This window comes from Raphanus sativus, chromosome 7 (genome assembly GCF_000801105.2).
Source record: "Raphanus sativus cultivar WK10039 chromosome 7, ASM80110v3, whole genome shotgun sequence".
NCBI classification, from domain to species: Eukaryota; Viridiplantae; Streptophyta; class Magnoliopsida; order Brassicales; family Brassicaceae; genus Raphanus; species Raphanus sativus.
This window is the reverse complement of record NC_079517.1, coordinates 13,930,474-13,957,316: the sequence shown is the minus strand read 5'-3', so window position 1 is coordinate 13,957,316 and position 26,843 is coordinate 13,930,474. Positions and strand designations below refer to the sequence as shown.

General features: G+C 36.8%; 3 protein-coding genes across 9 annotated transcripts; 1 reads left to right on the top strand and 2 right to left on the bottom strand.

The window, feature by feature from the left end:
- Nucleotides 1-6,590: 6,590 nt before the first annotated feature.
- Nucleotides 6,591-8,858, top strand: LOC108814696 (replication factor C subunit 5). Its single transcript, XM_018587314.2, has 9 exons — nt 6,591-6,889; nt 7,070-7,283; nt 7,440-7,519; nt 7,637-7,796; nt 7,908-7,989; nt 8,082-8,211; nt 8,294-8,357; nt 8,441-8,509; nt 8,610-8,858. Exons 1-9 carry the CDS (start codon nt 6,703-6,705, stop codon nt 8,707-8,709), a joined length of 1,086 nt encoding a protein of 361 aa, XP_018442816.1. The 5' UTR covers nt 6,591-6,702; the 3' UTR covers nt 8,710-8,858.
- A 212-nt stretch (nt 8,859-9,070) lies between these two features.
- On the bottom strand, nt 9,071-17,140 carry LOC108817324 (protein CELLULOSE SYNTHASE INTERACTIVE 3). 7 transcript variants are annotated; one of them, XM_056990890.1, is made up of 8 exons: nt 16,984-17,140; nt 16,713-16,831; nt 16,515-16,613; nt 13,389-16,446; nt 10,472-13,019; nt 9,891-10,345; nt 9,686-9,802; nt 9,071-9,605 (listed from the first exon to the last, which is right to left on the bottom strand). In XM_056990890.1, the coding sequence occupies exons 3-8, from the start codon at nt 16,568-16,570 to the stop codon at nt 9,444-9,446; spliced, it is 6,396 nt and encodes a 2,131-aa protein (XP_056846870.1). In that variant the 5' UTR covers nt 16,571-16,613; nt 16,713-16,831; nt 16,984-17,140; the 3' UTR covers nt 9,071-9,443. The 7 variants fall into 7 exon arrangements, with proteins under 7 accessions (XP_056846870.1, XP_056846872.1, XP_018445484.2 ...); XM_056990892.1 differs by having other exon boundaries at nt 16,515-16,646; nt 16,735-16,831; XM_018589982.2 differs by having other exon boundaries at nt 16,735-16,831.
- A 5,270-nt stretch (nt 17,141-22,410) lies between these two features.
- LOC108816113 (caffeoylshikimate esterase-like) lies at nt 22,411-24,519 on the bottom strand. Its single transcript, XM_018588684.2, has 8 exons — nt 24,279-24,519; nt 24,170-24,199; nt 23,887-24,016; nt 23,649-23,795; nt 23,230-23,360; nt 23,023-23,160; nt 22,837-22,935; nt 22,411-22,764 (listed from the first exon to the last, which is right to left on the bottom strand). The coding sequence occupies exons 1-8, from the start codon at nt 24,435-24,437 to the stop codon at nt 22,546-22,548; spliced, it is 1,053 nt and encodes a 350-aa protein (XP_018444186.1). The 5' UTR covers nt 24,438-24,519; the 3' UTR covers nt 22,411-22,545.
- Nucleotides 24,520-26,843: the final 2,324 nt, after the last annotated feature.

Sequence of the window (26,843 nt, the reverse complement as noted above, 5' to 3'; positions counted from 1 at the left end):
CCATTTATCCTGTTATTTAACCGTTCCTGAACAAAACCAAACACCTGTGTTTTTGGGCCACCCAGATTTTCTGGAATTCCTAAATATGATCCCATACCACCTTGATTTTGAATCCCTAGGACATCCCGAAGCTCCTGTTTGATAGATTCATCAATCTTATGTCCAAACTGAATTGATGATTTTTCAAAATTTATCTGTTGTCCTGATACCACTTCATATTCTTTCAAAATCCGAAGAATTGTCTGACACTCTTCCTTTTGTGCTTTACAAAAGAAAAGACTATCATCTGCAAAGAGCAAATGAGAGATCGGTGGACAAGCCCTCGCGACCTTTATACCCGTCAATAACTTTCCTCTTTCTGCCTTCTTAATATTTGCCACCAAAGCTTCTGTGCACATAATAAACAAATATGGAGATAGAGGATCCTCTTGCCTAAGTCCCCGCTGTGGAATAATATGGCCTTTTGGTTGTCCATTTAAAAGTACTCTATACTGTACTGAAGAAATGCATCCCATCATTAAGTGAACCCAATGAGAATCAAAACCCATCTTAGAAAGGAGCACTTGAATAAATTTCCATTCCACTCTATCATACGCTTTGCTCATATCCGTTTTGATTGCCATAAACTTACCCTGACATGATTTATTTGTCCTCAAACCATGAAACATTTCCTGAGCAATAAGAATATTATCTGAAATCAACCGTCCGGGCACAAAAGCCGATTGTGTCTCCGATATCAATGCCGGAAGGCACGCCTTCAATCTCTGACATAAAACCTTTGATATAATCTTGTATCCAACATTACAAAGACTAATTGGTCTAAGCTCCGTCATCTTTGTCGGTCTCTCCTTTTTAGGGATCAAGCATATATTCGTGATATTTAACCTTTCATCCAATTCCCCTGTGGTCAAGAAATTATTTACCATATCCAATATATCCGTTTTAATAATATGCTAAGAGTGTTGGAAGAAAAGGGCCGTCATTCCATCTGGCCCAGGAGCCTTCTCCGGGTGCATCATAAATAGAGCTTGCCTGACTTCCTCCTCCGTTGCCAAACGAATCAAGCGGGCATTCATCTGTGGCGTAATTGAAGGTGCTATGTCCTCTAAGAAATCATCAAACTCAACTGGAGAACTGGTTTCAAATAAATTTACAAAGTAGTCTACAGCCACCTTCTCCACCCCTTGTTCCTCTATTATCCAATTTCCATTATTATCATATAGACCCACAATCCTATTACGAGTGCGACGTTGTTTTGTAAGGGCATGATAGAATGCAGTACTTCGATCCCCTGCTGTGTTCCACATATTACGACTCTTTTGGTGCCAATATTCCTCCTCATCCTTATAAGCTTCTTGTAATTTCCGTGAAACCTCTATAATATCCTCTTGTGTCCTGTTATCATCCATTTGAACCTCCTCTAATGCCTTTTGAAGTTCTCCGATCTTCTCCTTTCCATAAGGTGGGTTATTCTTTCGCCATGTGGAGATTTCATGCCGGCAATTTGTTATTTAGGATACCAAATCACCTGTCCTGTCCGGATCTCCCCCTGTCCTTTCTCGCCAGCCTCTCTCTATTGTATCTAGTAATCCTTCTTGGCCAATCCATCTTTTATCAAACCTAAACTGACCCCTTTTCTTTTTAATTTTATTTTCCAAGAATGCCACCACTGGCCTGTGGTCAGATCCCACCATTCGTAAATATTCTGTATAGGAACACGGAAACAAAGTATGCCAATCCTCATTCGCTAGTGCTCGATCTAACCGACACCTAACCATCTTTTTATTCCTTCTCCCTTGCCAAGATAGTTTATTCCCTCTGGCTGGAAACTCCAATAACCCCGTATTCCTAATCATGTTATTAAATGGGAGGAAAGATTCTGCACTTCGTAGATTCCCTCCATCCTTTTCATGATTACCCGTAATTTCATTTAAATCACCTATAATAAACCACGGATCCGACCTTGCCAAGCCATATCTAGTCAATCTCTCCCATACTTGCTCTCTCAGTTTCTGTACCGGCTCTCCATATACGAAAGTCATAAAGACTCTTTTCCCCATGATTGCTGCTTGCACATCAATCATTCGATTGCTTGTGTACAGAATTTTGATTTGGTATTCATTGTTGTAATAAAGAGCTAAACCACCACTTCTTCCAATAGGGTCTACCGTAACCAAATTGTCATATCCAAAATGAGATTGAAACCCCTGCATAAAATTCAAATCTTTTTTTGTTTCCGAGAGAAAAAGAAAATCTGGTCTATGAAATTGCCATATCTCTCGAAGATAACTTATCGTCCATTTGCTCCCAGCACCTCTACAATTCCAACTTAACACTTTCATAAAATTTTATTTTATTTGGCTCCTCTGAGCGTAACACCGGGCTTAAAGAGACCCTATTAAAACCAACCACAACCATTCTCAACCAATAACACAATTTTCTGCACCACCTGTTGACAGTTAAAGTATCAACCGTGTACACCCAATTCTGTATTATGAACCCACCACTTTTCCACCGACCCATTAATTGTTTAGAAAGAAATCTAAAACAAAAATAATATAAACTTGTACAGCAGCTCTTCTGAGTATGAATTTTTATAAAGAAATCGTAAGTCCTCTGTTTATAAAATGCAAACCAATTATCATCATGACGATGGCGATGGCGACAAAGTTTTAGGGTTCGATGGTTTCTCGCAGTTGGGATCCGGGGACTTTATGGGTTAAAGGGTTTTCTCATCGGATTTATCATCATTACTCTGAGGTTTCACAAGGGATACGGAAGAGTATCAATGGTTTCCAAAGGACTGATCTTTGTAATCTTGGAGGAGATCTCCAGCAAAGAGGAAAGATCGAGATTGAAGGAGATTGGGTTTCATTTGGTGATTGCGTTCGGATCCGTTCAGGGAAAGTCCGATCTACAATATCTCGATCCAATGATCCACACGATATGCTCTTTAATCTGCAAGGGGAGCTGGAGGCAAAGGGGATTAGGGAAAATATGTATACATATTCTCTGCAACGAGATGGGGAAGTTTTGATTGGATTGCTAATCCAAATCAAGTTCTCTGGTTATGAGAGACTGGTGCTCTCTGGTTTTTGTTTTTTATTTGCCTTAATAAGCTTTTTGAGCATTTGTTTTTCCTTTGGCTTTGATTTCATGTTGTGTACTGCTCTTACTTTGAGCTTCGTCAGGTTGGGTTATAAGATCTTGACTTGGAATAAAATCAGGTTTCTTGGTTATTGGTACCGCTGTGGATGCGATCTTGGGTCATATTGGTTCTTAGGACTCATCTGGCTAGATTCTAAGCACTTCTACTATTGCCAAGTTTTGCCAGATGTAGATAATTTGAAGAAGATAATGTGTTTGGTCTCTTTAAACCAAGCACAGTCACAAATAAGATACATGGTTATGTATTTTTGTCGGAGTGGAATAACGGACGTGTATTTGGCATATGTAGTGCTGGTAATATATGTGAATTTTGAGGTGATACTATGGTTTGGAAAAATTTGGTTCATAAAGGTGACAGGACCATATATTTACATATAGTTTTTTAAAATATTATTATCTTATTATTTTATCGATTTGTATCCAAGTTTGAACTGACCCAAAAAGAGACCGGCAACATTTATTAATTTGTAGAGATTATTAGTTTACCGAATATTAATTTATAGAAGTTATACTATATATGTATATATATATATGTATAACTATTTTATGTTTAAAGGTTACAACCTTTTTCTTAAAATTATATGGATATATGGATATTTAAGTTACAAAAAAAAAAAAATTATATGGATATTTTGGGTTCCCTTGCGAATTTTATGGTATTTATATAATACTTTAAACTCTAATTATAAAATTCATCAGAGTTTAAAGTGAATTTTATCATACTCATCAAAAAACTCTAATTTAAAATTAGAAGTAATATTCTCAGGTGAACTACAAGATCCGTCAGTTATTCATGTGAATTTCTTTTTCCAACAACCACGTGAATCACGATATTGCCCAAAAGTTACTACTACTACTTTTGTTTAATCTTTTTGATTCCGACCAGAGTGGTCATAATCAATGACGGTGCCAGACGAAATTTCATAGGATGGAAGCAAATATAGGATTTTTTTTTTTTTTAACAGGGATGTTCCGTAACCCGTAGATCCGTAGACACTTCTGTAACTTTCCGCAACCCATAAGTTCGTAGTCACTTCCGTAGCTTTCCGTAATCCTTAGACCCATAGTCATCCCTGGCCCGAAACCAGCCGTTACTAATACCTATTATCCAAGGATCCAGCACTAACGCCGCGCTTAAATTTAAATTTAAGGAGGGCGTAAAGCATTTCGTGGCCACAAGGGGTATTCGAACCTGGGTCCTTATCCGCGTTGGAACTGCCTCAAGACCACTAGCCCACCACCTTGTGGTTATATAGGATTTAAACCTAAACTTTTATGTTACGAGGAGGCATAATATGTTTATTGGTGTGGTGATCATATAGTAGTATTTTTTGACAATTACGTATAGTAGGAGGCATTAATTTATATGTTATTGGTGGATGGTGATGATATAGTTTTCTTTCTAATCATTCACGTGATAAGCTGGTCCAGGAAAACACGTGAATCAGGATTTCTACCACTTTAGGTTGTAATAAAGGATTGAGAATGATTGATTATTTAAAATTTACAAATAATTGGTATAAATTTTGTAAATCATATTGTGTTGTATATCGCGATCGTCACAGTTAATGACATCATTATATGATTACGGTTCAAAATTGCAACTGACATATACTAGTACTTAATTTTCAAAAATAAAAAATGTACAAAAAACAAAAAAATTCAAAAAAAAAAAAACTCTTATGCATTGGGAGAAGAATAATAAAGCGGCCGATTCCTCAGTCTTCTTAATGTTCTGTTTGGCTATTGACACGTATTTATCCTTTTTACCTCTTTTCCTTTTACCATACCTATTTCATTTTCTATCCATCTTTCCTTACTTCTTTCCATTATATTTTCATCTTAAGATTTTTTTTTCCAAAAATTTAGATACATTTAACTGTGATATTAAACAATCTATTCATTTTTTTTAACACTCTAGAATTTACTTCTTTTTTTCCTTTTTTGTAACTGGAAATTAAGTTCTTTGTGATATGATAAGGAAAATTATATAGTATAAAATGGCATAATATTACATATACTACTTTTATATATTTTAAAATTTATTTTTTTATAGTGTGCTATTATGATTAATAATATTAGTAAAAAAATTTCTAAAATTATATGTATATGTAAATATAAGTTTATGAGTTGAATTAATTTATAGTTTTATATTCACAGTTTATAATAATTCTACTTACAATATATTATTTATTTAAATTTTAAATTTGTGCCCCCTCCTAATGATTTGTCTGAATCCGCCACTGGTCAGATTTTGAGTTTTGAACTGCAAAATGCATCTGAGCTCAAGTAAAATTTAAACTTTAAAAATTAATTGTATGTTTGCTGAATATGTAAAATGCAAATAAAATTATGTTTGGATCTATAAGTAGATATATATTTGAAAAAGTACTATTTGATGAAGAAAAACTGAACTAAAATAATATTCTTTCCGTTACATATTAAGTGTCGTTCTAGAAAAAAACTTTCGCTGTAAAATAAGTGTCATTTTAGCATTTCTATACAGAATTTATTAACTTTATTCTCTATTTTATTTTTTTATTGGTTGAGGTGTATGAATAATGATATTTTATATAAAAAATATGCAAAATTAAATGGTTTCTTAATTTGTATGCAAGTCTAAAATGACATTTAGAATAAAACAGATGGAATATGTTTTTATATGTCTCTTTGACAATCTGATAGACTGATACAACTTAAATTAGGGATGTTGTTCTTGAGAAATACTTCTTCCGTTTCATTTTAATTATCGTTTTCGGTTTATGTACACAGATTAAAAAACATATAATTTGTATATTTTCAAGATAAAAACACAATTATTTATACATATAACCACATTTCAACCAATAGAAAATAAAATGTAGAATTTTTTTAAATTTTGCATTGAAACTTTAAAACAACATTTATTTTGAAACGGAAATTTTTTCCTATAACGATAATTAAATCGAAACGGAAGGAGCATATAATTAAGAAGTTGATCAAAAAAAAAGAAAATTAAGAAAGAAAAAAAAGAGAAAAAGACAAAAATAGCACCAAACCAAGTTTTTGTCACAAAAATAGCATCACAAAGAAGAAAATGACCAAAATAAGTTTTATTGAAGGGTAAATATGCATTTATAACCCTTGGGTTAATTAATTTACGACTTAGGGTTTAGAAGTAAGGGGTGGGATTTTAGTAATGTGTTCAAATATTTAAAAATAAAAAATTAAAATTAAAATTTTCAAAACAAAAATGTGATATTTTGGTCATTTTATTTTTTGAATGATATTTTTGTGACAAAAACTTTAAAAAGTGTTATTTTAGAGATTTGCCCAAATGAAAATGTAATATGAGAGAAAATAAAAGAGTGAAGTAGAACTTTACCAAAATAGCCCCATTACGGTCACCATTTTTCGAGGGTGAAAATGTAATTAGACCCAACGAAGACAGGAGTGGCGGAAGCAAACCTCAAACACTAGACCTTGGCGCCACAGAGAAAGAGTGAAAAGCAGCGGCTGAGTGAGTCAGAGATTCCGAACCAATCCAAGGCGAAGATGACCGATCTAACATCGGCGATGGACATTGACGTAGACGACAATCTCCCTCGCAAGCCGAGTAACAAGGGCAAAGACGTCGCCGGTTTCGCTGCTCCGCCGCAGAGCAAGGCGACGCCTTGGGTCGAAAAATACCGACCTCAATCGCTAGACGACGTCGCAGCACACCGTGACATCGTTGACACGAGTAATTGAACTTACCCACCACTCTCTACTTCTAATTCCATCTCCTAGGGTTTTAAAAATTGAGTCTTTGAATGTTACCTGTGGATTCTATACTTAAAGGCGAAGGCTTTTGTGTTGCGTTAAGGAGACTAGTGTATGATATATAGCTAAGTAAAACTTTTTTTTTTTTTTGGTTAAACAGTTGATAGGTTGACCAATGAGAACAAGTTGCCACATCTTTTGTTGTATGGTCCTCCCGGTACAGGCAAAACATCCACCATTCTTGCCGTTGCACGGAAGCTTTATGGACCTAAGTACCGCAATATGATTCTTGAACTGAATGCCTCGGATGATAGAGGGATTGATGTTGTGAGGCAGCAGATTCAAGATTTCGCTAGCACCCAGAGCTTCTCACTGTTGAGTGTTTCCTTCCTATCATGATGACTCCATTTTTTGTGGTTTTGTTTATTATTATGAAGTGCATCTTGCTGAGTGGAACAATAATTAGATATACTTTGGTATTGCAAGTGTTTTTTTTTTGGATAATAGAAAAATTGTATTTGTTATTGCAGAGGAAAGTCTTCGGTGAAGTTGGTTCTGCTAGATGAAGCAGATGCCATGACAAAAGATGCTCAGTTTGCTCTGCGTAGAGGTGAAAACCTTATATTCTTCATAGCTCTCTCTCTCTCTCTCTCGGTTTTGCTTTTCTATGTGTAAGTAGGGCACTAACATTGTTTAGCATGCTTCTTTGTTCTTGAAATTTGGATAGTGATTGAGAAATACACAAAGAGCACTAGGTTTGCGCTCATCGGAAACCACGTCAATAAGATCATCCCAGCTTTGCAGTCCAGATGTACTCGATTTAGATTTGCACCTCTTGATCCTGTGCATGTGAGTCAGCGTCTTAAACATGTCATAGAAGCTGAAGGGTGAGAATAAAAGTTACTTCAATCTTATAAATTATTTGGTTGTTATGTGTTTTCTCCGCCTTTTCTCTTTGTTAATTATTTTTTGGGCTTCTTCTTTCATAATTGGAATAGGCTTGATGTGAGTGAGAGTGGTTTGGCGGCTCTTGTACGGCTGAGCAATGGGGACATGAGAAAAGCCATGAACATTTTGCAGGTTCCGTTAATATTTCCTTTCTGCTTCTGTCTCCTAGTTCACAATTGTAAATCCACAGTCTAACGGGTTAATGTGTGTGTGGGAGGGGGCAGTCAACGCATATGGCGTCAGAGAAAATCACAGAGGAAGATGTTTACCTCTGCACTGGAAACCCACTACCCAGGGACATTGAGCAGATATCTCACTGGCTTCTGAATGAACCATTTGCTGAGAGCTGCAAAAGTATGTGAAATATCACTGGTATTTTATTGATTCCATAATACTTACTCTTGATTGTTACTTCTCTCTCTCTCTCTCTCTGCAGAAATATCAGAAATGAAGACGAGAAAAGGACTTGCCATTGTTGATATCGTCAGAGAGGTTACCATGTGAGTAGTGACATACTTAGTTGCTGCTTCTACTACTCTGTTAAATCATGCGTCTCTGAACTATCCTTTTGTTTCTCCAACAGGTTTGTGTTCAAAATCAAGATGCCTTCAAATGTCAGAGTTCAACTGATCAACGATTTGGCAGACATCGAGTTAGTATTTTGTTCTGTTAACTTTTTGTCTGGGCAGTAGAGTGAGTATTTATTTAGCCTTTTTGTCTTTTAATTTGGAGTCTGTTTTATGGGTTTATAGGTACAGATTGAGCTTTGGATGCAATGACAAACTGCAGCTTGGAGCTATCATTTCTACTTTCACTCACGCCCGGTCTGCCTTGGTTGCTGCAGCAAAGTAAACCTGTGTCTTTTTCTCTTTACCATTTTGAAAACCCTCAGTAGTAGCTTTATATGGTTTGGGTTTTAACTCAACAAGACAGAATGTTTTGTGTACATTTTGGTTGCCTTTGCGTTTGTTTTAGTTGCCTATGAAAGAGTTTCGATGCTACCTTGTTATACTCTCATCATCTCATTGCAAGGTGCAGCTAAAAAGACTATTTGCAAGTTCACTGACCAAAAATATTGAAACATGATTCAAACCGAACACCTACGCATCATCTAGCGTTAAGAGCTACATCAAATCATTTTGGTGGCCCAAGTGTCGAGACGGCTTCTTACGTACATACTTGGGTATAGGTTTTTTTTTAGCAAAAGCCATAATGGTAAAATAACTTAAAACATCGCTACAGGAACCAGAGCACTTCGTGCTGCTTAGTTGATCCCCGAGCGAAAGAGATTCATAAACAAACTGTCAATACATAGGCATCGAAGACAACAAGAAAGAGAGAAATAAACTATACAAAGACTGTTTCTTGCTACGTAGGAACGAACTCTTTGCTTCTACGTTCCTTTCCACACACACGGTTTTACTCATTACCCAATATACACGTATTGCTTGCTATACATCTGGCTGCATACTTTGCTTTCCTTCTTCTACTTACCACAATCCAGCCATTGGGAAGCCTTAGAAAGATAGATAAGAGTCTTCCTTCCCTTAGACCAAGTGCATTGTGTTTGTGATGATGGAGTTGTCTCAAAGAGTGTCATCCGTTGTCCTATTGGACCATGCAATCTCAATGTCAAGTGATCTGGAAGAAGCATCTTTGCTGTTGTCATGATTCAAGCTTAGAGATCCGTTGTAAACTCCTTCTGTCACGACTTTATCGATTTGGATAGTGACACGGCCCAGAGTTGTCTGCAGATAAAAGGAATGGACCAGTTAAGACAGCGTATAGATCTATCAACTCTGCAACTTGGACAGTGTTAGAATGCTACCTTTCCGAATGTGCTTTTGCTCTTGCATATGATGTGAAGCTTTTGTCCTTTAGGGGGAACATCAAATGCCCAAGTAAAGCTTTCTTTCCATTCTGGAGAAGTGCGATTGCTCACGACCTAGAGGAAACGAGCCAAAACCCATTATGTACAAACCAAATGTTATTAGCAACGGTGGAGTATTCTCCTAGAGATGAATAAGGCTCACCTTAGTTTGGCGTGGAGGGCAGTTTCCTATGGTTAATTGACAGAAGGCGTTTGTGGTTGCCATGGACTGCTTTAAGTTGTTGGCACGCATGACGTTTACTGTTAAGCAACCTGGTAAGCAATGCAGTAAGCTGTCTGCCTTGTCGTGGAACATAGGAGGGCATGTTTTCATCAGCTTCTGCAGGACAGGGATAGCTTCAGCTGCAATCATGGCTTGCGACTTTGCCACGTCTATAGCCATATTTGTCCACGAGTGTCTTAGCAAGTAGAGAATATCCAATACTAATCCTTGGACATCTTCAACACCAGATTTGAGCGCCCCGACCAGATGAGGGATGCAGAAAGTAGCAGCTTCTGAGGCGCGAAGCTTAGGAAATTTGGAGAAAATCACATTTAGGGTTCTCAAAACTTCGATATTTATAGATGATGTAGACCACAAGCCTCTTTCAAGTGCAGCTGCTCAACCACAGTTGAAGATAAGACAATATAAATCATCAAAATATAAATAAATCTAGAACAAAGGCCCTGAGAAACTCCAGCACTTTAGTGCAAGAGTGACAGGGAGATAGGATTGTACCATACCTGTTAATGATCTTATAAGCTCATTAGAGACATATTCTTGGAGGGTGTGGTTGGAGAACAAAAACTTGATCATCAGTGCAGCCTGCCCAGAAACTTCAGCATTGCAAGAAAGCAATAGCTCCTGAATTAACAACACGCCACCAGCCTCTGCAACTGCTCGCCTATTGGTTCTACTATTCATCACAAAATTCTGCAATGCACAGATGGCCACCACTTTCATTTCTTCTGTTGGTTGTTCTTCTAGCACGCTAATGAGTGCCCGACAAGCGGAAACAGAGCCGCTGGATCTAGAAAGCCCTTCATGCTGAGAAAGGTCCCCAAGTGCCAGAGCAGCAAGAAGTCTACCAGGTTCTGAGCTTGTCTGAGGGTCTAACAGATATTGAGAGAGTGGTGCTATTGCATATTTGCATAACTTTAACTCTCTTACCTTGGGGTTGTTAAATATTACTTCAAGTAAGCTTCCTGATTCTTCCTCGCACTGATGAGATCTCAGGAGGTCCAGTAATGCGTTGATTGCGCCAAGCTCAGCCATTTGCACGGTGCTTGAAGCATCGTTCTTCTCATGTATCATCAATGCTTTAAGGGCCAGCATCACTGTGCTTTCGATTGTCGAGAACAACAACTTCACTAAAACTGGTAGTTCGACTCTGAAAAAGCACTCTGCATCATACTGCAGAACATTACAGAGAACAAAAGCAGCCGACTCCCAGAGCTCAAGAGGCGGCTGAGGATCTTCCTGAAGAATAACCTTGGATAGCTCGAATATACCTCCAGCATCAAGAACAGACTTAGGCCAGCTAGCAGATATCTTCTCCAGTGCCTTTACTGCAGTTTCCTGAAGGCTCAGTATTCCAATTCCAGCAAGCCGAACCAGAGGAACAACAGCACTCTGTGTTGTGATGTCTTTCTGAAAATCTTCCATTGTAAGAAAATGGCTCAGAAGTTCTGCTCCGAGCTGCTGGATAGCTTGAGATGAAGACTCCAAAAATGAAATCAGAGGCACGATGGCTTCACTGGGTGTAAAACTAAAAGCTTCAAGGTTTTGCTGTTTTTCCAAAATGTTTACAAGTGCTTGTAAGGCACTATGCTGCCCCCATAAGGTCAAGTCTGATCGGAGCAAGACCATGAAAAGGGGTTCTACAGTTTTTGTAACATCGGGTCTTTTGGCGATTACTCCACTATTTGTTAAAATTCGAAACAGCTCTGCAACAGAAGAACATAACGAACTTGAGGCTCCAGGTAGTAGCTCAAGACATCGATCAATTATGCCAGCTTCCACCATGTCCAACTTCCGTGGTACTCTGTCTTTGCCCAACTTAATTAGAGCTGATAAGCTAGCCTCAATAATCCTGTAGTTTGTTCCAGAAACCAACCCAACAAGAAGCTCCTGAATGTCATGACCCGCTGCGATTTCTAACAGTTGCTCGTCATCCAATAATATCTTAATAGCACAAACTGCTGCTTCAACTGCTGCATCTCGTTCAGACTGCATAAGTGTTATCAGGGGCTTCATGCATCCGGAGGCGGATGCACTTGCTCTGACGTTTTTATTTAAGAAAACAACAGAACAGAGTTTGGCAGCATTTATCTTTAACTCCTCTGAAGCAGAAGCAGATGATAAGATTTTGTTAACATTTTCCAGCAGACTTCCTTCCACGTCAATCAGAAGAGCTGTATTCGAAGTATTTCCTGAACTTAATTTAATCAGTGCAGAGAGAGCTACCTCTTGCTCAGTCTCTGATACAGTACCGAGCATGTCCATCAATGGTTGAGCAGCCTGGTGGGCTATTTCAGAATTTCTGATGTTTGCAGCATCAAAGAGTTCATTCAGAGCCCCAGCGGCGCTGTATCTTGCACTTCTTGACCCCAAACGAAGTACTGCTACAAGCTGATTCAAGGAACTAAGTGCTACTTCGTTTTGTCTGAGCTCGTGGTTGCTAAATAATACCCTAAGCAATTCAGATATGGTGCGCTCCATTGAATCTTGAGGGCTTAGAGAAAGGTATTTCGTTAAAGCTTCCACAGCTCCAGCTTCAGCCATTAGTAATTTATTTGTGTCACTTCCATCAGCAATGCGAATCAGAGTTTGGACGGCAAATTGAGGGGCTCCCGGCCTGTCTGGAATTGGCCTTAAAAGATCCACAAGCAGCGGGATAGATTTGCGTGCGGTGGAGCCAAGTCTCACATCTTCAATTTCAAAAAGGTGTTGAAGAATGACTTGATCAGGCTCTCTCACCAGAGAAAATTCATTTGCCAAAGCAACCAAGTTGAGAATCTCTGACTCCACATAGCCAAGAAGGTTTATAATCCCAGAAATAGCACCTGAGTTTGCAATTGTCAGATTTATTCCTCTGTTCTTAGTACAAACAAGACTAGCCATTGCGTGGGCAGCGAAATACCGATCTATCAGTTCATCAGATCTTAGCAAAAGTGCAAGTGTTGGAATGATCTGCATCGTCGTTGAAGACAAGGACACGTTGTCATCCTGGAACATGATAGCCAGGAGGAGAGCGCTAATCCAAATGCCTTCTGTGTCCTCAAATTTAGCCTGGAAAAAAACAATTTAGCTTAAGATTACTTTAAGGGAGAAAATTCGTACAAGACCTCTTTACCCAAAAACGTAAGAATCATGTCAAAACTAAGTGAAACTAAGAGAGTGATTCAACGCCAAGATGCATAAATTTTGCATGACAAGTCTGAAACGATATAAAGAATGGATAACTTCTGAAATCTGACTGTAAGCCTGTAACAGAACCTGTGAACTAACAGAAGGCTTTAAGGCCAAACTTTGATTCACAAGTTGTACAACTAAACTCGGAAGTTTTTCTTTCATTGCCAACAAAGGCATACCCATGAGTCCATCACTAATAAACATGAGGAACAATATATTAATTTGTGTCCGAACAGAAACATTTACCTGAGGACTGGAAGTATGCCTAGCAAGCTTCCGAAAGAGCACCTCAAGTCCGCCAGCTTCTACGACAATGAGCTTTGAATTAGCATCAACGGAAGTGAGTAAGCATAGCAGCCACAACGCCACTGTACCACCCAAGATTTTAGCTGGATCAGGAAAATAAAAACCACCTGCATCCTGGAAAACATTTTTTTCCATAAAACCTTTCGGTGTCGGGACTTCAGTTTCTATAGAAATGCATTTAGAATTGTGCTTTATCATATCTACTAGGGCATGTAGCAAGAGTTTCGAGAAACCAGACTGATCAAGTGCCTCCGTGATCAGCTGCTTCTTTTCTTTCGTAGCACATAAGAGCAGCGCTGTCCCCCCGACTCTCACTTCTAAGCTGGGTGCATTTACTATTCTATCAGCTAAAACCCCAATTGACTTGGGTCTTGAAACTATAAGTTCACTGAGCAGAAATTGTTGATCAGAGCAAAGCCTGGACAATATTTCTATTGCCTTATCTTGCACAAGAGTACGACCTTCAGCAAGGCATTGCACAAGGGTCTCCAGGCTTGATGGCACTTCGGCAAGGGCAATCAATGGAGGGTAAGAGACGTTGACCCCATTCTTAGTCCTTGCCAAAACTGCAACTACTTCTAATACGTCGAAAGCATCTGGGCTATCAATTTCTATTGATTTTAGAGAATCAACGAGTGAGAGTATAGCAAAACGGCACTGAGCACTTCCCTTTAGCACATCACAAACTGTAAAGTTCTTAAGTAACTGATGAAGTGCCCGGCATGCATTTCTCTTACCCTCTGAAGATCCATCAGCCAGGATTCTTATGAAAGCTGATACAACATCTTCAGCTAGTGCTTCTGCAGCGATATCCGGATCAGACAAAATATTTGCCAGGGCCGAAACTGCATTTTCTGCAGACTCGATGGAAGAGTCCTTCGCCAATTTTATGAGTGCCTTAAGATCTCCTTCTGCAATGTAAGACTTCTTTTTATTAGAATTTTTCTTAACCGGGCGGGACAGTGCGTCCAAAGCCCTAGCCACCTGTTTAGCCACATTGTGAGAGTTGCTTGTAAGGAGCTTGATCCAGGGATTAATAATGTCATCAGTTGCAAGATGGTCACATATATCTTGTCTTGAGCTAAATAGATCAGCTAAAACTGAAGCTGTATGCTCCTTTGTTTCTTCCCTGGAAGATGTCAGGGACTGGACAAGGGACCGCAGTGCTTTGTTAGCGGCACACCCTTTATGAACAAGATCCTCTTGTGAAGCTTTTGAGAGCACATGACCCAGTACTTGTATTACATGGACCTTCGAAGCAGGATCATCTCCCAGAAGTAAAGCCAACAACTGATTAATTGTAGCAGGATCAGCTGAACGGACAAGCTTCAAAAGTGTCTTTGCAGATGTTTCCTGGGAATTCAATCCACCAGTCTTCAGTAGCCACAGGAATGCCGGAATACCACCAGCTCTTTCAACACAATCGCGGATTTCCTCACTGTGACAGCACAAGTTCCAGAGGATGCGGGAAGCATCTTCCTTGGCCTTCTGAGATCCAGTCTCAAGCAACTGGACAAGTGGAGGAATCCCCCCGGCTGCGGTTACAGCCCATTTACTATCATCGATCTGAGCCGTCAGAATTTCCAACATTTCAACAGCATACTCTTGGTGTTGCTCGCTAGACAAACCTAGAAACGATATAAATAATTGGATTCCTTCTCTCTTTCCAACTGCCTCCCAAATTCCAACCTTGTCATGGCATAAGCGAGACAAGAAAGCTATTAGATGCTCTCGTACATCAGCAGAAGCCATAGTTATGAGAGCGATTAGGACTCTCTTAGCTTCTGCATCATCTAGGTAACACGATAGGCTGCTGTTTCCATACAAGCTCGCCATAGCCTCCAAGATCCGCTCTTGGATTAACTTTGTGTCAAGAGGCTTTAGTAAATTCACCAAAATGCTCTCTATCACTCTTGGATCAAATATCTTATCTGAACTCTCTGGTTGTTTGAAAATCATCAGAGCATAGGCAAGAGCTCCAATTACATCACCAATTGGTTCCGTTAGACGAGGGGATTGTGATACTTCTCCAAGATATATAATTAAATGGCTCATCCCACCAAACACATTCGCCAACGCTCCAGTTGCATGTTCTTGTAAAGCTTGTCCATTTTCTCCCTGCATACACTCTTTCGATGGAGCAACAATGGCTCCAATGAGAGCATTAACACCTCCTGCATCTTTAACGCATTTCTTAGCTTCATCAGATCTTGATGAAAGAGCTTCCAAAGCATCTGCTGCACTAGCACGGACTTTGGTATCATTAACCTGTTCCAAAAGCTGCACCAGAGACTTGACAACTCCAGAATTTAATATATTCTGGATAATATCACAAAAGGACAGCACAAGACGAGCCAGGAGAGAAGCAGCATTTGCTTGAGAATTAGGATTGTCAGATGACAAAAGAGACACAACTATGTCTACACCACTACCCTCTAGCATCACTCTCCAGTAACCATCATCCACACCGCAAAGATTCCTCAAAGCTCCAGTAACGTACCCTTCAACCACTCTATCCTGGTTTCCCTTCAGACAAAGTTGATCCCACAAAGTCGGCACCACACCTTCCGTGATAAATATTTTCACGCCAATGTGATCGTCCGAAACTCCAGCAGAAGAAACCTCATATATAGCCTCCGCCGCTGCTTTCCTAGTTTCAACCGTTCCGGACTTCAAAACCGAGAGCAACGGAGGGATGCATCCTCCTAGAAGCACTCTGAGTCGCAAGTCCTTGTCTTTGCACAGAACACAAAGGATAGAAGCGACGTTGACTTTGGCCAAAGCCGTCCCATTTCTAAGCGTGGAAATGAACAAAGGCATAGCTTGGGGATACGAACCAATCAGCCTCCTCGCCTCCTTTCTGCCTTTCGCAATGCCAAGTAGACGAGCTGTGGTGAGCTCTTTGTCTAGCGGAGGAGATGCTTTGTTGTGGAGTTGCTCTATGAGCTGAGCAACCGTAGCCATTGCCTTCTCTGGATCGTCCATTTCCGTTACTTCCCTGCACATAATTAGGCTTTAGTTGTCAGACAAACCAAAGGAAGGAAATAAAGAAAGTTGCATATGTACCTGGAAGACAGAGTCTCCTCTTGAGTTAGAGGAAGGAATGGCTTTAACATCTGCATAACCACTCTCGCCTTTTTATCTTCTTCCTTGAGACCTTTAAAACTGCAACCACATCCAAGATTTTATCTTTACACCCTACACTAGACGACGACGAAGAGTCTATATATGAATCAACTAACTAAACTCATCAAGTGCATATACCTCAAATAAGAAAAGTACACACCTCGTGGTAGGTTCAGCAGGTTCACCGTGAAATCTCCAAACGCCGCCGGGAAACAGAATCCATCTCTCTCTCTCTTTCTCTCTTCAGATTAAACTCACTAGAAACAGCAGAAACCTTTGTGAATCAGAAACGTAAAAGAGATTGGATAAAAGAATCGCTAGGGCAGGAACTAGAATCGAAGAACTGAGAATTGATTCGTTTGGATCGATTGGGGAATAACGAGTGAAAAATCGGGAACACGAGCATTACGATTTTGAAAGACGAGGAAGCTCCCAGGAAAAAGTCACCTTTCTTCTTTTGTAGCTGTCGATAACAAAAGTGGTGAGTGACCTCGAATGAGGAAGAAGAAGAAGAACGTACGAGCAGAGAGAGAGAGAAGAGAACAGTCCTTTCTTATTGTTTTCTCTTTTCTTTTTTTTTTTACTTTCCTTAATAACCCATTAACCATTGTCCTATTTTTTTTTGTTTAAATTGTCCAGTTTCATGAATAATAACATCCATAATCTCAAATTTATGGTTAATTAATGTATAACATTTGGGATTATGAGTATATTGTATAAAATGAAATCAAAAATAACATTCGTAATCTCAAATTCTTATAGTTGGAAAACAAAATTTGTATTGACTTTTATAGAAAGAATGACGGGAAATCTGATTGTTGAATATTTCACGGTAGCCTTAAATAATGAATTTAGTTAGGGTTGAATTATCTTATGAGATTTCTATAATCAGATAACGTGCACAACTGAACTTTTTCATTTTACCTTCTTTTTTTTGTAACTTTGATTTTACCTTATTTAACATTAAACATTGCGTATTTGTCTATGAATTACTTCTACTTTCGGTTGAACTCAGCAAGGATTGTCCGACGTTGTTTTATATCCGAGTTTTAACCCAACCCAAACCGGTACACAAACAGAAAATACGTATTAAATAGTTTTCTTACAGGTTTATAAAATGGAAAAATGTTAGTATATTTTGATAATTTTTTTAACAGGGTGAACAATTATGTGTGATGTGTCAATGAATCTTCGTCTCCACTCTTGAGTATTGATCAGTATCACTCAGTTTATGTTAATTCAGAACCAAATATTACTGAATAATTTGTTGTGGCGATACAAAATAATTATATCCATTTGCTTTTTACCTTTGCGTTTGCACATCACATTGCCACTTCTAAATTCGAGTTGTATATCTTGGAACCAAAAATAATCAAATGTTATACAACAATGTAGATAGCAATAAACAAATATTATTCATGTTCTACATACTTAAAAGACCTCACACACAACACATGCTCCTACCGAAAAATATTTAACATAGGCAGAATAAGATTCTGCTCACAGTTTTAATTTAACCAAGGCGTGATCCTCGGATCGGCCCCCTCAATTTTGTTAAACTATGATATGTTTGTTCAAGATTGAACTCGTTTATATATCTTTGTATATTTTCCCTTGATCCAATGTGTTTACTATTTTCTATTAGCATATAAGTACATTGACATATAGCTGCAAATTAAGTCGGTCAAAGACAGATTGTTGATTTGGTTGTGACAAATGCGAATTGAAACACAACTTATGTATGTGGACAACAGATTTTCACTGTTTAATATATCAAAATAAGAACTTTCTGATGTGGTATATAGAAATTATAAATTGAAATAAATGAATAAATGAATTTAAGTTGTTTTGTTGCTATTTGAAGACATGAATAATAAATTAGTAAAAAGTGTGAAGATAGACTGATTGTAAAACGAAAGTGAAAGTTGTAAGAAACATAGCTAACATGGGCTTAAAACCCCACTTCCAGTGAGACTGATTGTCTCCATCTTTTCCAGTTCGCAACAAATATGTTTGGCCCCCATACTTTATTATTCTGTACGTATATTACTATATACCACCTCCAATCTTCTTCCCTTTTATATATGTGACTATTCTCATTAGGGCTGGACCTTTAATTTGATTTGTCACTCGTTTTGATTCAATCCAGAAAATCTAGCCCCACAAATTTTTGAAACAAAACAAATATTACAAACCATATCCGTTAAAATTAAAGTGAACCACAAATAAAAAATTTAGAGTCAGATATCCGCTCTGATCGGAATTTTATGCAAAGAGATTTATATCTACAGTGAAATATACAATTTTATATAATTACTATTTTAACATATGATGTATTTATAATACTACAATTTTTAAGAAAGGAATATAAAATATTTATAAACACTACAGTTTTTAACATTTTATGTTTTATAAAAAATTACTTAATTTATGGAACATATATGTTTCACTAATTTTACTTTCTATTTTATATTATGCAAATGATATTTTTAAAACAAACTTATATAGTTTTTTAAATTTATTTGTATTGAACAAAGTTGATATGATGTCCATAAATATTTCAGACATTCAAAAAACCAGATATCTATATTTATCCACGGCAAAACAAATTGATATCGGAAAATTAACTATCCATAAAATACGAATAAATCACAAATACTGAAAATTGTGGTATCATTTGATCAGTATAGAATATTTGAACGTTCGTTAGCTAATCAATTATCACAAAGACAATACACAGTTAACTTTTTTTACCTTGAAAAACAAAAACTGTGTTGTGTTTTTCCAAATCAGTAGTTTTAATGACAACTGGTGAAAATAATATAAATTGCTAAGAAGGATGTTTGTTATTGTTGATATATGCCCTGAGTATGTTCTCAGTTCTCACCATATAGCACTAGACATCACGGAGATTTCACTGTGTTCTGATTATGATATAAGGTCACTCTTAGTTACTTTTATTGAGCCATGGGCAATAGGGTTTTAAGCACAAGATACTTATATATATTAGTATGTTTCTCTAATTCTAACTTTGTAATCATTAAATCTATCAGTTATTTACTTTATCGTTTGTTTATCTTTTTCCGTATCTATTCATTCTCACCCTATGTAATAACAGTTGGTAGTTACGCTGGTTGTGAATGAGTATAGGATATGAGGTGAACGTTCAGTATCATACTATTATCAATAATCAAGTATCAACCATGGATTCATTCCTTGAAGTTCATTCCTATGCATCAGTCATCAGATGTTCGTACAGTTACAATCAATAGGGTATGACTTTTTGTTCCACACATCATAAATGCTCCCCTTTTTTTTGCATGCTTATGTGGTATTATTGTTAGCTTCACATGTATAGTTTAGAGCATTTCCAATGGTTGATTTTATTTTTATTTTTTAATATTCACTTTCTTCAAAATGAAAAAAAAATGAAGCAATATTCATTCCAATGGTTTGCTTCATTTCTTTATTTTATAAGAAATATTCAAATATATTTTTCTTCACTTTATCATTAATTATGAATAACACCTTCTAGTTTCTCGTATTTACTAATTTTGTCTAATTATTTTATTTTAACATAACTCAACATATTCAATATATCTTATAATAAAATAATTACACTAAACTTATATAAACAAAAACATTAGATTTTATAAAGAAGTATCATACATATGGTTTTCCCACAAGTGACCAATTAAATCGTTCTAAATCAATTAAGAAATGAGTTTCTTGATCTTTAATTCTTGTAAATCGAACAAGTAATCTTGAAAATGAATATTTTCATGTTCTTCAATATCGACCTCTGCAAGTTTGTACTCATTTTCTTTGAATTTATGTGATGAAGAAAATATTATTGGTGGATCTTCTTCTAAAAGACCAGCTGAAATAAAAAGTCCAACTTAAAAGAAAAACAATGATGAAACATCACTTATTATTAACACCTTGGAAGAAGAATATAAACAATTCTTGGAGCAGTTAAAGAAGACAATCGTACAAAGAGAACAACATTTAGAGATTGAAAGTAGGAATTATGTTTTGTAAAAAAAACAAAAAGAAGATTTTTTTTTACTTTATGATGTGAATTTCATACAAGATCCTAATTTCGTGCATACATTCAATCCGAACAAACTCAAATTTTGCTGTGCATACATTCAATCCGAACAAACTCAAATTTTGTTGGAAAGGAGTGAAGAACATCAAGCTCATCAACCTCCTCAAACATCAATTTCATTTGGAAAATTTTTAATGACATTAGTGGTTATGGAAATGATTTATCAGATTATTAATTGTTAGTTTATGTTGTATTAATAAGTTTTATATGTTTAGTTTTGTGTTATTAATTATGTATTTTAATTTTTATATTAATTAAGTAATTTTATTTTATTTATTAGTATAAGATTTAAGTACATTTAATATTTTATATTAATATGATGAAAACAACAACAGAAATTAGAAATTAATTGGACAATATTAAAGAATATAGTTTATTTTAGCAAAAAATAAGAATAAATAAAGTGAAAACCAATTTACAATGAAAAGTTCATCTTCAAAAAATGAAGATATATAGTATATTTTCAAATTTGAAGCAACAATGTTTATTGTTTCATTTTGAAAAAGAAAAGTAGGATTAGAGCAAATTTTTCTTCAAAATGAAGGAAGAAGTGAAAAATGAAATTAAATTGGAGATGATCTTAGTTACCTATTTAACTTGTGTAATCGATTAATCATTATCATAATTTAATCGCGTTTGTTACTTGGTGTAAACGCTACCACAAATCCGGTTGGTACCTGGAATCTTTGTCATTGTAGTTATTGTTTGTGAATTTATATAACTCAGTTTTGCCTCTTTCTTGTATAAACATGGTTAGACTGAACCTGATTCAACCACCCTACTAATCATAATTTGGTTCTAGTTTAGAAAGATAAACACTTGTTTACCGAAAAGAAGAAGATAAAGACGTGACAAAACAATTTAGTAAGTAAAAAAAAAACGACAAAACAATCTAGTAGTAAATAAATTTTACACTAATAAATATTCAAAACACAAACAAACAAAAGCAAAATTAAATAGTGTAATTAAATAAAAGAAAGAGATTTGTTTGCAAGTTGCACCTATAAGACTGTTATGTGACAAAGGACCTACCGTCACCGACAGATTCCAATACGACAGATTCAGTCAGCAAAATGGGATCTCGAGCTTTCACTCTCTATTCTCCTCTTTAGACACTATCTTCCTGTATCTTTTTTTTTGTTTTTTCAATAAATAATTCATAGTTTTCTCTTACACAATTTATTTCTTATTTTTTACTTCAACAAAGCTCCATCGTTTCCGCTTTGTTGAATTACAAAATTCACGAATGGAATTTTATCCAATTTTGTATTACAAAAAATCTTAATATACTCTAAATCAGATTGAAAATAAATTTATTCAAAAATCAAATATCGTAGAGGACCATGGTATTTGCTATTTTGGAATTTGGACTGTAGCTCATATTAATCGAGGAGGAAAGCTAGGAGCATCGAGCATCAACAAGACAACAAAGGTAGATATTATCTAAGTTTTTTAAAGACAAAAAAATATTAAGATTTAAACATTTTAATTAGATTATCCACTAATCATATGTCACAGGTTTGATGAGTATGTTAAACTTTTTTTTAGAGTATCTCTCCGAGGTACTATTTTCCACATTTGATCACTTTCTCTCTTACTTTTTGCTTTAGAAACTCTCAAGAAACCCCGTTAAGGTGGCACAAGGCCCAATATATGATGTGATTTAAATGGGGAAATTACCATTTGCAAGATGCGGCTAAAGTAGCTTAAGAGGCCCTAGGTAAGGAAGGAAGGGCCAAGGTTCTGTACTCATTGCAAGCCATATACAGTTTTTGTTTTATTCCTTATGTAATTAACTGCAGAGATTCTCAGAGTTATGAAAGACGATAATAAACATAGGGTTTTGGATATACTCTCAATTTACTTGGGAGTGGTGTGGGCATCAAGCCAAGCAACGATGTCGTTGATTGCGGTGAAAATGTTTTCGTCTGTGTCACCTTCAAGAAGGCAATGGTAGCCACCTGGATAGAGTTTTAGGGTTTTGTCTTGGCTGGTTGCTTGCTCGTAAAGGAACTTGCTCACGGTGGGATCTGTGACTATATCCGCGTCTCCATGTAGAATCAACATTGGCGATGAGACCTGCAATAAGTTTCGCCTGTCTATGATACGCTAAAGAAGTTTTATACATATTTATTTGGCTGTACAACTGACCTTATTAATTTGCATCTCAATGTCATTTGCCGCATTTAGAAGTTCAACAGCGGTTTTCAGACGTGTTTGATCATCGTAGCAAATCACATCAAAGTAGGACTTGATCCACAGAGAATAAAACACATATCAAAAGAGGAAGTCACAGCTAAGATGATTATGCATCAAAATGGTCAATTGAGAAAGTACCAGTTTTCTTTTGCTTGGTTCTCTGTAGAACAGCGGACGAATGTCTTTCTTTGGAAAGAGCTTTGTTTTCGGGAATATTGTCGACATCAAGATTAACGCATTCAAGACTAGCTTAGGAGGTTTTACATCTTCTGTAAACTTGGAGGGCAACTCAATGTCAGGTATTTTAAACATGAAACATATATTTTCTAGCAGGGAATGACTTACCTTACACATTGGAGCCACAAGGATAAGACCATCCCAAGCTTGAGGTTCTTTCAGATGCATTTTCAAGGCAATAGCTCCTCCCATTGACTGTCCGAATAGGAAGCTAGGCACCTTTCTCAATTCAGTTCTCCCTAAGAATCATACATGTTATTCTTAACAATAACTTAAATTCTAGTGCATATACCAATAAAATAACACATTCATTTGGACGGACATAGTCCAGCCAAAACTTGCCAGCATAGGTTCGATTGCTAGGCTTTCTATTAAGGTTAAAGTTACAATTTGGAGTAATCATTTTTATTAAGAAAAGGAAATCAGGTTTTCAAAAAATTATAAAATTAATAAAGGTATCATTTTCAATTTCTTATGTTCTTCAAATTTAATCTGCGGCTATTGACAACAACACCAAGTTTGGATACCTTTCATTTTGCTGAACTGTTCAATAGCATTTTCAACTAAGTCATCAAAACTTGGGATGTGACCATGTAAACCATCAGAGAGGCCAAAACCAGGATGGTCTATAGCATAAACTCCATAACCAGAACCAGCTAGTTGCTTTGCTACGCCTGTCAAAAAAAAAAAAAAAAAGAAGCAAACCCCACTATCATAAAAGAAGAGCTTTCAAACTAATGATGCAAGTAAAAATATAAAACGAACCATCAAAGAAGAAAGTGCAAGTGCTTCCGTAGCCGTGACAGAAATACACCGCAGCTTTAATATCAACGCCATCTTCGGGCAACCAACTCTTACAGAAAACTTCCTCTCCTTTCAAATTTCTCTCATACCACTATCATAATATACACATAAGAACAACATATCTTTTTCAAGTAAAATTTTTGCAGTCTTCTTTGTGTCGTTGTTCTAATTTTATAGGATGTTTTACATAAAAGAAAAATTTAATAAATACTTTTGTATCTACAATATACAAAACACATCTTACCTCCTCTGTACTGATCCCTGCCGGAGCTTTCTGTCACAAGATTCAGATGATTAGTAAGGAGGTATGTTAGATTTCACTAATACAACTAAAAGAGTGTGTTGATGCAAACCTTGAACAAGCAGTGATCGAGCTTCAGCTGCAAATCAACGAAAGCGGAACGGACGCGTCTTCTTGCGGTAGCTTGATCTAACTTCTCTGAGGCGATCAGGTTCAGCTCATCGCTCACGCCATCTATCGGAGATCGTTTCGCGTAGGCAAACCAAGTCATCCTATGGAAGGGAGAGAGAATAGGGAATGTGAAAACGAGAAGGTTTAAGCACGATCCATGGATGCCACCGGATATTCAATTCAAATAGGGAAAAAGAAGAAGAAGAAGAAGACAAACGAGTTAACTTTTTTTTTGTGCTATCTGACTGTGCGTGGAGCAGTTGAAGGTGACCTCTTCAATCTTGGATTGTATAACGTACGTCATCTTCCTCTTCAACAGCTAGAGGGATCCACAATATTATTTAAGTTGCGTTTATAAATCAACGGTCTCCATAGACATACTAACCGTTTTTCCCGCTCTTCTTTGAAATCCTCTTCCTCACAGAGAAGGTTTTGATAATAGTTCGGTACAAAACGAAGTTTCGCGCTCAACAATAGTGGGACCCATCGATTTTCTCTGTCTCGTAAGTTGTAACAGTTTGACTTGCTTTTGTGTTTTCCTCGTCTTCTTGATAGAGAAACTCGTTGGGTCAAACAAATGTATTAAGTTCGATATATGTGTTGATGAAAATAACTACTTATCAATATGAAAGCTAATTTCAAAATGGTATTAGCGCCGACCGAATCCTGGGTCCAGGGAATTAAGCCGGGTCAATTAAGAGTCTTGCCCTAGAACTTCCAGATAATAAAAAAGAAATGTAAGCTAGTTTTTGAAGAATTTTTTTTTAACCTAGTTGAATCTAGGGGAGTCGCAAGCCTGCGGATGGACTCCTTCTCTAGGGCATTCAAATGGGTTATAAAATATGGACTCATTTCCGCGTTAGGTGAACAGAACAATGTGATTTAGTTTCGCATAGCAGGAGGATCGAACCTGAAACGTGTTAGCGTCTCAGATCCGCCCACTGCCACTTGACCGCAAGGTTCGTTCAAATGTAAGCTAGTTTCGCTATAGGTAGTATCAGAACAGAGTTCTACATTGATTAACCGTTTATATTCAACTTTATAATGTTACAAACATTTACTTTCCAATTTTTAGTGAACTTAAAACAGTACATAATTTATTTATGGAAAACCCACCCACTACAACAGAATGAAATTTATTAAGAAAGCATTATCTGTTTATTTTACTCAACTGTGAAATGCTATCCCAAAATATAAGCACGGATGGTGGCAATACAGTATGATGGATCATGGTTGAATAGGTGTAATATGGATGGTGCTACTACAGCCTCTGCTCTTTACTTGACACAATATGGAAAGTGACTGAAACTCTTTGCGGTGTTGACTTTACTTTTTTGGGTTAAAGCTTCATTCATAGGCGGAAAATAAAGATTTCGTTGGCACCAGAGAAGTCGGGGAAGTTATCAATCCACAAGGCATTAGTAATCAAAATGTCCCCATGGCCAGAGGACAATGAGTAGTAACAGTTTGAGCAATGATAGAAGCTCTTCTCTATTTGTTTCCAGAGACCTTCTTTACCTTCCAATATGTCATCTGACTTGAAACTAAGAGCAAAGTACAAGTAAGATGGTACCCCCCTTGGTCTTAAAATAGCTCCCATAGTCCCATAAGATCCTAAGCATGAGAGGCAAAGATTACTCTGTTGTTATGATGACTGATTAGTGATTATGCCTTCCATTGCCCATTTCACGCATAGAAACTTAGCTATGGGTCCGTTAGAGTAGTGGGTCTCGGAAACTCTGCCCACATCATTGCTTGGCCACTCATTTGCCCTATTTTCCAAGTATCGTGCACGTCAAGCAACCTGCAAAACACAGAAGGAAAAGTCAAGGCAGCTTAGAAAGACGCTGATACAATAATCAAAACATGTTTAGGCTTGCAATGATGGAGAAATTTGCGAGAACTGGCAAAAGGATAATTCCAAAAAAGCCAAACAATATGCGTGAACTAGCAGGAGGAGGGTACAATATGATTAAGACAATCTACAAACCTTAATTTATTTATTCCAGATTTTTCCTTTACTAATGACGTTTTTAGCTATGTATCTAGAGATTCTAGACACATAGTTATTCAACTTAAACTTTTGTGGTTACCTTCTAAAAAAACTACCAAAGAGAGGATCATACAATTAAACTCCAAGAAAAGTCATCTTAACTATACATTTCTACAGAGAGATTAACAAATATAAGATGGACTATGCATATGGATGCGTTTTAAAATGAAAAGTAATTGAGCTATAAAAATATAATCAACCGAAAGTTAACGTAATAAGGGTGAAAGAAATAATTTAAAAGCCATTTTGACTTTTGGTAATGCAGTTAACTAATTTGCAATAGATTGCATTTGAAGTTATTTAACAAAAAGCAAATTAAATTGCAATTGAAGTAAGCTCCTCCGTGTCGATGGAAAGCCAAGAATCGTCGACCATGACGTGTAATCTTTTCTATGTACATGGTAAGATTGATTTTGTGCACATACACAAGTTAATAGGGTCAATTAGTTACTC

Coding starts and splice junctions, on each gene's coding strand:
- LOC108814696 (XM_018587314.2), top strand. CDS start 6,703: ATGACCGATCTAACATCGGCGATGGACATTGACGTAGACGACAATCTC. Junction 7,990..8,081: donor AAGCCATGAACATTTTGCAG/GTTCCGTTAATA, acceptor GGGAGGGGGCAG/TCAACGCATATGGCGTCAGA. Junction 8,510..8,609: donor AACGATTTGGCAGACATCGA/GTTAGTATTTTG, acceptor ATGGGTTTATAG/GTACAGATTGAGCTTTGGAT.
- LOC108817324 (XM_056990890.1), bottom strand. CDS start 16,570: ATGCAGATGTTAAAGCCATTCCTTCCTCTAACTCAAGAGGAGACTCTG. Junction 13,020..13,388: donor GGCATACTTCCAGTCCTCAG/GTAAATGTTTCT, acceptor GTTTTTTTCCAG/GCTAAATTTGAGGACACAGA. Junction 10,346..10,471: donor GCTTATAAGATCATTAACAG/GTATGGTACAAT, acceptor GTGGTTGAGCAG/CTGCACTTGAAAGAGGCTTG.
- LOC108816113 (XM_018588684.2), bottom strand. CDS start 24,437: ATGACTTGGTTTGCCTACGCGAAACGATCTCCGATAGATGGCGTGAGC. Junction 22,936..23,022: donor AACCAAGCAAAAGAAAACTG/GTACTTTCTCAA, acceptor CTGTGGATCAAG/TCCTACTTTGATGTGATTTG. Junction 22,765..22,836: donor TTGAGATGCAAATTAATAAG/GTCAGTTGTACA, acceptor AACTTATTGCAG/GTCTCATCGCCAATGTTGAT.